The following is a 10,748-nucleotide window of genomic DNA, read 5'->3' on the forward strand; positions in this document are numbered from 1 at the left end:
TTTCTGTTCTTTTTTTAGATTTGATTTTCAATATTGATGCTTTTAATAAGGGAGTAAATGTAGATGCTAAGTCACAGCTTTCTTGTTTTGGTACTAATGGGTTGTTTCCCCTCCTTGTTCCTTTAAGCAGGCTGTGCATTGTGAATGACCAGCTGTTCATCAGGAATGCCACCACCGAGGAGATCCGCAAAGCTTTTGTGACCCCAGCGCCCACGCCATCGAGCAGTCCGGTGCCCACGCTCACTGCTCCGCAGCAGGAAATGCTGCAGGCTTTCTCACTGCAGTCAGGCATGAACATAGAATGGTCACAAAAGTGAGTGTTACAGTTCGTGAGGGAGCTCCAGGCCCTTCTGTCTGCTTTGTTTGACTTCTGACTTCAGTTTCTCTGTTTATATAAGAGGAAACTAAGCTCTTGTTTAAGATCAGTTTAGACATTAGTCACTTTTAACCATTTATTTTGTATTGTCAAATTGTTCACTGCGTCCTACAATGTTATAGTTAGGCCCCAACTGGAATATTGTGTCCAGTTTGGGCACCACACTTTAGGAATGATATCAAAGCCTTGGAAAGGGTACAGAGGAGTTTACTAGAATGGTACTAGGTAGCGAGACTAGAGAATCATGGATTTGTTCTCCTTAGAAGGTTAGGGGAGATTTAATAGAGCTGCTAAAAATGTTGAGGTGTTTTGTCAGAGCTAGTAGGGAAAAACTGTTTCCTCTGGCAAGTTGATTACCAGTGGAGACAGATTTTAAATAATTGGCAAAAGAATTAGGGGGGAAAATGAGAAATTTTTTCACACAGGAAACTATTAAGATTGCGAACGTACTACCTGAAAGGATAGTGGAATCAGATTCCGCATGAACTTTCAAATGGCAATTGGACATGTATGTGAAGAGGACTAATTTGCAGAGTGATGGGGAGAAAGCTGTTGTATGGGACTAAATTGGGCACCACAGGCACAACAGGCCAAATGACTTCTCTCTCTGCTGTTAGATCTATGACCGTGACTGGAATAAAAAGAATGAAATTGTTTAATGCTTAAGGTTTCAAAACTTGGATCTGTTCACTGAGCCTCTCCATTTAACAGATTGTGAAACTCGTGTAGCACTTGAGGAAAACATGTTATGTTCACCTTCAGTTGAATATTTTTCCGTCGGGGGAATCTGCCAGATCCCATTCACACTCCCCCAGAGTGATGCACATTCCAGCAAGTGTTGAAATAGCAATCAGGAATGGCAACTCTTGGCAGATGTTTTTACTCCTTTCCGCACACCAGCCTCCAGTGGGTTAAAATCTATTTAGTTAGTAAAAGAAAAATACTGCGGATGCTGGAAATCTGAAATAAAAACAAGAAATGCTGGAACCACTCAGCAGGTCTGGCAGCATCTGTTCCGAAGAAGGGTCACTGACCCGAAATGTTAACTCTGCTTCTCTTTTCACAGATGCTGCCAGACCTGCTGAGTGGTTCCAGCATTTCTTGTTTTTATCTATTTAGTTAGTACAGCCTGGGAGTTCTGATGAAAGGTCATTGACCTGAAACAGTAACTCTCTTTCTCTCTCTACAGATGCTGTCTGTCGTGCTGAGTGTTTCCAGCATTTTCCGTTTTTATTTCCAGCACCCACAGTATTTTGCTTTTGTATCTCATGATTCAGGGTTTTGCTGCAGTGACAGCTACTTAAATTAAGTCTCCAGTTATCATCCTCTGCAACGTTGTCATTTGCACATCCTGTTTCTCTAGCAGACAGGGATAATCCCTTGAAGTACTGCTGTGCAGAGGTGTAAATTGCACCATTTAGGACAAATTGCGCCTTCAACCACTGTCTAGTACACTTCACTGAAGCAGGAGGCTGAAGTAAACAACTACTGTATTATTTTTAGTGCTGAGTCAGGAGTGGCTAGCACAGTGATTGAAAGAAACAATGTTATTGTACTGTTAATTGTCCTTTTCAATCAGACAGAAGAGGGAAATGCATTTTAAAGCTTTGGAGTTTTTCAGCACTCTGATTTCTGGTATCTTGAGAAGTTTTATGCATATTGTTTTGAGTCACATATAAAGTTTACCATGAGCTGCATATAAACTTTAAATCAATGTTTTAATTAATTCAGGTATATCTGAAGCTGTGGAATAATCAGTCTAGCTGTGCTGATTTAGCATTTATCTACAAATGAGGCAACAGTGCCAGCAGTCTTTTCTGAACCTCCAGAACCATGAAATTCAAACACAATTAGCCTGTGAGAAAGAAACCCCAGCACAAATAGAAATGGGTGTCCTGGGCTTTGCAGTTAGTGTCGGTGAGCTGGGAATAACCCAGCAGTTGACCCTTGTCACTAACAGGTCCTTCACAGTGGAAGTAGAGAAAGTGCCCACATGCGAGCCTCAAGCAGATAATGTGGATTGAAAGCTTGTTACTGCAGGTCTTTATGCTCCTAAACAGAGAAGAACAGATCTTGTTCCCCAAAGCTCATCCTTACCCAGGCCAGTGCAGAACTGTCAACATCAGGAAGCGATAAAAAGAATGAGACCAATCATAAACCTCTTTAAAGTGAATGAGGCTTTGCTTATCTTGAGCGTAATCAATATAGATTACATTTTAAACTGAAACAAATTAGACTTAATATGTCTAATAATTTACTGGGTGTAAAATCAGCCAAGATCTGACCTCCATTTGCCACTTTGAAGTCTTTGAAGTAAGAGTTCAGAATCGGCACCCACGTGAATGAAACCCGTCTCACTGGTATCTCTGCAGTTGATAGATACTGGGTTTTGTGTTTGCTGTTACTTGCCTAACCTTATCACCTGACTCTTCTAGGCTTTTGTATAACAAGGGGAGCTATCTCAGCTAATCCCCATCCATGTTGGACATCCACCCAGTTCATTGAGGGCTGCTGAACCTAGCCAGCTTAATGTCAGTAAAAACTATTGAATCTCCAGCAGCCTTGCTTGTTGCAGGCTGAAGGTGGGGCTGTTTGTGATGGGGTTAGGCCCAGAGTGCTGCAAGCCAGGACATGGAGTCGCTACTTCGAAGGATGGCATCAAGTAGGATGCCAGGCTGGGAGGGAGCTAATGACCCAGGAGTGGAGTGAAGTGAAGAGTGGGAGTGGAGCAACAGTAGATCTGTGTCCTGAAAGGCCAGGGTACAAGGGGAAAATGGCAGTAGGCAACACAGTGAGATAGACAGCCCAATGGGGCAGCTATGGCTTGAGGTGAATGTAGGGTAGGGTAGAGGTGAATTGGCAAGATGTTAGTTACTGTTACTAAAGGAATTCTGGGTACTGCCTGTGTGGAGTTTGCAAGTTCTCCCTGTGTCTGCGTGGGTTTTCTCCGGGTGCTCCGGTTTCCTCCCACAAGCCAAAAGACTTGCAGGTTGGTAGGTAAATTGGCCATTATAAATTGCCCCAAATGTAGGGACAGGTGGGGATGTGGTAAGAATATGGGATTAGTATAGATGGGTGGTTGATGGTCGGCACAGACTCGTTGGGCTGAAGGGCCTGTTTCAGTGCTGTATATCTAAAAAAAAGAAGATAATCTAACAACCACCAGGATAAATAAAAAGAGGCTGGGGGCCCCTTTCTTTAGAAAAGGGAAAATTGAGCGGTGACTTTATTGAGGTCTATGAATGGGTTCACTAGGTTAGGTGTAAAGATGATGTTTCCACTTTGGAGGGAGTCCAAACTAGGGGCCATAAATATAAGATAGTCACTAATAAATCCAATAAGAAATTCAGGAGAAATTTCTTTATCCAGAAAGTGGTGAGAATGTGGAACTTGCTACCATAGAGAGTGGTTGAGTTGAATAGTATAGATGCATTTAAGGGGAAACCAGATAAATATATGAGGGAAAGATATGCTAATAGGAAGAGGAGGCTTGTGTGCAGCATTAACACTGGCATAGATCTGTTGGTCCAAATGTTCCTGTGCTGTAAAACTATATAAAATCCCTGAGAATCATGTTATTCCTATGGATGAGTTAGCTGACTACAGTGCTTTCAATAATATAAATAGCTGTTTAGTCGACCTGCCTGCCAAAATCAAGGCATATTTCCATGTGGATTGAAATTCAGAGCCTGGGTTTAAGGTGCCTGGTCATAATAAAAGATCTTTAGATCACAGAGCATGTTTTGCATTGGAGAGAATCTGAAAGGTGAAATTAAAGCTGTGAATTGAAGGCAAAGTTATTGACCTGATTAGGAGATTGGTTAGGCAGTAGAGAACAGAATAAATAATAATGGTTATGTACTCGAATTGAAGGGATATGGCTCGTGCTGTCCCACAAAAATCTGTGCTGGGACCTCAACTATCAACTATATTTAATAATGACAATAGGGAGCCATATGTACAAATTTGCCGATGACACCAAAATTGTCGTATAGTGAGTAGTTAGATGCGAGCATAAAATTGCAAAGAGAAATTGATAGATTAACTGAATAAACAAAACCGTGGCAGACGGATTTCAGCACAGTTAAGTGTGAAGTGATGCATTTTGGACCAAAAAAGGATAGATTCGAGTATTTTTTTAAATGGTGAAGAGCTAGGAATGGAGGTCCAAAAAGATTTAGGGGCCCATGTTAACAGATCACAAAAATGTAGTGGCTAGGTCCAAAAAAAAATCAAAAAATCTAATGGAATATTAGTCTTTACATCTAGAGGACTGGAATATCAAAGGGAGAAAGTTTTGCCACAACTATACAAAGCCCTGATTAGACCACATCTAGACTACTGTGTACAGTTCTGGGCACCACACCTTAGAAAGAACATATTGGGTCTTGGAAGGAGTGCTGTGCAGATTCACAAAAATGTTCACAGGGTTCTAAGGGTTAAACTATGAGGAGAGATTATGTAACGTCAGATAAAAGCAAAATACTGCAGATGCTGGAAATCTGAAATAAAAACAAGATGATGAAGGGTCACTGAGCTGAAACGTTAACTCTGCTTCTCTCTCCACAGATGCTGCCAGACCTGCTGAGTATTTCCAGCACTACTTGTTTTTATATATTATATGAACTAGGCTTGTATTCCCTGGATATGGAAGGTTAAGGGGTGATGTGTTTGAGGTTTCCAGGATTTTGAAAGGAATTGGTAGGGTAGATAAAGAAATTTTTTCAGCTGGTGGAGGAGTCCAGGACAAGGGGCCAGGCCAGTGTGGCAAAGGGTGGCAGAAGTGTGGAACACGCTACACTCTGACAAAAAGCAGTCAATGCTCTGTTAATAATATTAAACCTGTGATTGCTAAGGTTTTTGCGAGTCAAGTGTATTAAGGGATATGGAGTAAAGATGGGTTGATGGAGTTAAGATATAGAGTAGCTGTGATCTCACTGAATGACTGACAGAACTGACTCTAGAGGCTGAATGGTCTCCTGTTGATCCTACAATCACTTTTTGTTTGCCCCGTATGCTGTGGAAGGCTGCACCTGGCCAATACCTGTGTCTTGAGTGTTTTCTCCACTCCTGCTCCCTCATCTTCCCATTACTGGACCCCAAAATCTTGTTTTCTTCTGTTTCTCTAGGTGCCTGCAAGACAACGAATGGGACTTCAATCAAGCTGCGCTAATCTTCACACAGCTTAAGGTTAGTTTATTAAAATGTTTGAGCTGCCGAATTGGAGACCAAAACCTCCTGAAAACATTTTCGTGTCCAGTGGGATAATCCGGTTGAGCCATTTCGAAGGTAAAACCTAGGGTTTAATTTAGTTTCTCCAACCCCCATGCCTGAGAAGTTTCTCCTGCTTACAGAATGTGTAGAATTTTTTTTCCCTTTGGGTGAGATGATTCCTTTTTCTTTCACTTCTATGTCACATGTTACTGGAGCAGTAATTTTACCTTAAAGGTCCCTCCGGTGACTAACTCACTGATCCTTAAGACTGTGCACCGCTTTTCAGGGATTTGAGCTGTGGAAAGGCTGCTTCTGAACCTTCAGCAGTGCCCAGTTCTCACAGGTGATTTCCCACATTCTCTGGCAAGCCACTCAGTTGATAGTGAAGATACAGCTTGCGATGGCATGGTGCAATGCATAACCCGGTAGGTAGTCAATGGGGCAGAAGAAGCCCTCCTGGCTGAGGAAAATAGAAGCTCTGGAAAGTGCCAGAGGGCAATAGAAAAAAGAGACAATTCTTGAGTCACTGTATGATTGTGACGCTGTTTTTCTGAGCAGTGGCACCTGTGAACAGAGTCTCCTCAATTATTCATTACACTTTTTTTTGTGGTTTTAACTGTGGTTTTTTCCAGGCCGAAGGAAAAATTCCTGAAATAGCGTTCGTGAAGCAGCTATGAAGAAAGCAAGCATTACACTACCCCTTCAGATCCAAGGATTTAAAGCCTTTGCAGCAGGAACTCTGGATTTTTTTTTTTTAAAAAGCTAAAAACCAGTATAAATCATTATTCGTTGAATATAATGTGAACTTTTCTTGCCACCAGGACACATGATTTTTAAAACTAATGCACTGCAGTTGGCATTTCTAAGCCGGACTGCATAGTTGTCTTTGAGGTCCCATGTAATTTTTTTTTTTTGATTTCTGTGTATAGTCTATGTTGTACCAGTGTTTTTGAAATAGGTTTTTTAGTAGGGTGGGGGGTGGGGGGAGAAACAGTTTGTTGAACTTCATGAGTAATATGGAAGTATAAATCTTCTTTTCCGCATGGGCCGATGATGGACTTTCCAGAGTTGGTTCATTCAGGAGACTGAGCTTGCTGGGTCGTCCAGTAACTTTGGTGAGTGGAGGTGATCAAATGAACGCAGTGCCCATTCTTGTTCTCAGTCAAGCTGCAACTCTTTGGGCTTTGACTAAATTGGAGCTGCTATCCTCTACCCTAGTCCCAAGACTTTATCTTTTTAAAGGCAGCCATTGAAAACTGTACTCTTTGCCCACTTTCCGTTACGAAAATCGCCAGCACTGGATTGCCCAGTCCCAAACCAAAACAGGCTTTGCCTGAACTGCTGAGCTGTCTCTGGTCAGTTTGAACCTGTGCATAAAGTGGAAAGGAAAACCATCACATTGAAAAAAAAAAGCAGCACAGCATCTTAACTTCAGACTGACCGAAGTATCCAGCCTAATTTAGGCTCTTGTACTGCTGACATAATTTTTACACAAACAAACCAGTCGTTGATAAACTGCCCATGCATTTTCCCCCAAAGAATTTTTTTTTAAAAATAGTCATTTGAGCATTTTGAGCATACTTATTCTCTAAGCTTTAATTCCAGGCTCTTCAGTGTTCCAATCCGGCACAGACGGGCTCTCATTGCACTTTTGATCGAGTAGCCAATCAGTCGGAAGGTTTTCTTTGTGCGAACTGAGAGAGAGACACAAAGTCCAGGGGACCCCAAACTTCAGACCTGTTTTGTGGGAGGGAGTTATGGAGGGTGCAAAACGAGCAGAAACTGGTCACTCCCAATAATCGGACTATCTCAGCTTTTACTTCATTTCCTTTATTAATCTTGAAAGCCTTGTTTTTTTTGCTCCTTTTATTCACAGTAATGAAAAAGTTTTCAAACACACAATTACCATCTTTCAAGCTCACTTCTACAAGTGGCATCCTTGATCTAGCCCCTGGCTAGAACTGGTTCAAATTTCCAACATTTAATCCTTTTCCTTTATTGTTGAGGTGGTGGGGTGACGCAGAAGCCAGGCTGAAGAGCAGATGAGAAAGTGAACTTAAGCTGCTGGTTGACCCACCTATAAAAGGGCCCATCGAAATTGTAAAATTTGGGTGCATGCTTTTAAAACAAAACACACTAAGTTGCAACAAGTTAGACTGTGTTTTCCCTCCTCTCGTCCCTTATTCTCAGACCAGGTCCATTGCATTTCTGTTCCCCATCGTCCCTGACATATCTGAGCCATTCTGACTTATGCTCTCCCCACTTCAATGTCACTCAGGTTAGATTTTTCAATCTAAGACTGCTAGTCCTGTATGTGCCTTCGCTGCAAATCCCGCCCCCCCCCCCCCTTTCCTTTACTGACAGTGATCAATACCACTGGTGCCGACAGCCCTCTGATACTAGTACCTTGAACCAATGCCTCCAATCCCTGGATGGCGAATGTCGGTCATTTATTCAATCATAGGAGGCAATGGGGGCACTACAGCTGAGTGACATTGAAGTGGGGAGAGCATAAATCAGCAGCATCTTCAGCTTAACAGTGCAACCGGTGTATTGTCAAACTGCTACATTAGCAAGTTTCCACAGGACATCTTGTAACACCTTTTGTTCCAAGAACTATTGATGGGGTTCATTCTTTTGCAGTTCTCGTCATTTCCATCGCCTGACTGGTTGGGTTGTGGAAATTCTTTTGGTGTTAAACTGTGTATGTGTGTGCGTGCGCGACAGTCTGATATCTGGAGCTACTAATGAACATAGTGAGATTGCGTCACTTGTAACAGCCTTTCCATGCTTATGAAAGAAATGTGGAATGCATCATCCCAATACCAGGACATTGTGTTTCCCAGGTGCTGATGAAAGTTATTGGTCAGTGGTACAGTTTCTCTTTGCATAATCACAGAAAATCTAAAAAGACTTGATTTGGTTGAAGGTTTGTTAACAAATCTTCTGACTGATGCTTATCCACGAAATGGTATGTTCCTGTTAATGAGCTGTTTCCAAATGAAAATATACTTCTGAAAGGCACAATTACTGTAACACCTAATACTTTTCACACTCTGCCCCAAAAGGAATGTTTTGCGTGTTGTACTATATCTCCAAAGGGTTATTTATCTATGGGAGAACCAAGAATGGAAAAGCTCACCCATGTTCTGGCCATTGCATTAGCAGCTGATTTTCTTATGTGGCACAGAGATTAATAGGTTGCATCCAGCACTTACTTTGATCTGCTTTGGCACAGTGGTCAACCATCTCTTGCAAATAGAAGTTGAAACTACCAGCCGCTGCTTGCTCAGATCTCAACGCTGCAGTGAAAATGTTACTATCAATACTCAATCAACTGTGTAATATGAGTGAATTATTAAACAGAAGAAGTAGAAACATAACCATATGTTTCATATTGTACCTGGCTGGACAGAGGATGGCTTACTAGTTGTACATTAGATTTGTTCTCCCATCCCATGAAATGAATAGAATGCACACAGTCTTGTGTACATAGTTCAGAGCTTTCGTGTTGTGATTGGCACTGCCCAGTTTCTGTTGGGTTCCACAGAGCCTGACGCAGTTGTTGATGCTTTGTGTGAATTGTATACCAAAAAAAAAGTTTCTGTGCCTGCACTCCTTATTGGTTCAGAGCAGGTCCTTGCCATCTGTGAATGGGGAAGGTTTGGACCACAACATTTCCAGCTTGGAACATACTTTGAGAATGACAAACCATTGACTGTGTTGATTGTGGATATTATGTGCATTCCCTCCTGTTGGTTAAATGGTTATCATATTATTTTGACAATTAGCAGGCGAGAAAAAGCCCATATTCAAACATTTGCCATTTGCCTAGCCACCCCTCCTCCCTTTGCCATGTAGATATTTGCCCTCAGACTGCTGAGTCACCTGAGTGATTCCTGCTTCCTTTCTGCTCTCATCATTGTGAAGAACAGAAGGCTTCTTGTATTTTTTTAAAAATCTATTGTCCGTGGGTTCATGCCATCTATCACACATCGGCTCATAGGCAGTGCGTTCTCCTCATGTCGTAACTGTTTGTTGAGTGAGAGAAGTAGCCTGCAACTTTATTTCTTAACTCCTCTGCAGAAGGTTTCTACTGTGAATGTTCTTCAGTGGTTGAAGGATGGCGTTAACCTCAACTGCTAGATTCAGTACTTGTGCCTCAAAAAGGGTAAGAAAGCTAGGAAGCAACACAGTCATCTTGCAGAAAATCTTGTTCAGATGTAGCATTCACCATTTGTAATTTATTACCTACCGTTACCTCCAGAGATGATTGAAAGTCTCGGAAATGGTTTGGAAGTTGGAATTTTTCTTGGTCGAGGCCAGAGTGCTCAAACCGAGAGATCTTGTATCCATATACCCTGAAATGCAAGCCCAATGCAACAGGAAGTGACACTATATTCTCAAAGCAGTCCCTCTTTTTGTTCACCTGATAAAGTAGTGCAATACACGTTTACTGTGTGAATATTTCTTCTACATCAGGCTCCACGCTAGACTCACTTCAGCCAGTGTGTCTCCACCCTCGTCGGCAGACTTTCGATGGCATGTCACCAGTGGACTGGTGTCCTTTCTCGGGTGTGTTGGGGCCTGCGATTCCGCCATGCACCATCTTTGCAATTTCCATTGGGGATGTGGCAAGCGGAGGTCTAACCCGGAGCTGTGAAAGGAAATCCTAGTGCCTCCCCCTTCCCCTCTCCCCCTTCCCCTACCTCATCTGGATACAGAGCGAGATTGGCAGATGTCTGGGAGCAGGCTTCTTGCTATTGCTTTGATCAGGGAGGTGTACACTGCACGGAGTGACTTCAAATAGAAGTAACTTTAAAAATTGCAGCAGGGGTTGGGGGAAGAGAGAATCAAAGAAAAACACCACTTTTGGTGCCTGTTAGCCAGCAGAATGGAATGGATGGTGCCTGTTATTGTGTACTGTGTAGGCGACATACATTGGACTGTTGTGTGATTTATTATCTTTCCCATGGAGTGGTGGGCAGGAGTTATATTGGGATTAGGTTTCCCACATATTTCTATTTTTTTTTTCTTTCCCTGCCTGGCCTTGACACCTTGCAGTTTAGAGGGCAGCAGCAGGCTGCTATCTGTGCCATGCTGAGGCATGAACTGCTAGAGGTTGCCGGGGACTGATCCAACCATGGATTACCACCTC

General features: G+C 42.4%; 1 protein-coding gene across 3 annotated transcripts in view; it reads left to right on the forward strand.

Moving 5' to 3' along the window:
- The window catches only part of nxf1b (nuclear RNA export factor 1b), an 89,602-nt gene extending 83,038 nt beyond the window's left edge, over positions 1–6,564 (forward strand). For 2 of the 3 annotated variants that reach the window (XM_068021487.1, XM_068021489.1), the window contains 3 exons: positions 128–313; positions 5,506–5,566; positions 6,223–6,564. In XM_068021487.1, coding sequence (XP_067877588.1) covers positions 128–313; positions 5,506–5,566; positions 6,223–6,267 — 292 coding nt within the window. In that variant the 3' untranslated portion in view covers positions 6,268–6,564. The remainder of the gene's footprint in view (positions 1–127; positions 314–5,505; positions 5,567–6,222) is intronic. The other variant, XM_068021488.1, reaches the window with a different exon arrangement.
- The last annotated feature ends 4,184 nt before the right edge of the window (positions 6,565–10,748 follow it).

This window comes from Heterodontus francisci, chromosome 44, assembly GCF_036365525.1.
Source record: "Heterodontus francisci isolate sHetFra1 chromosome 44, sHetFra1.hap1, whole genome shotgun sequence".
NCBI lineage: Eukaryota > Metazoa > Chordata > Chondrichthyes > Heterodontiformes > Heterodontidae > Heterodontus > Heterodontus francisci.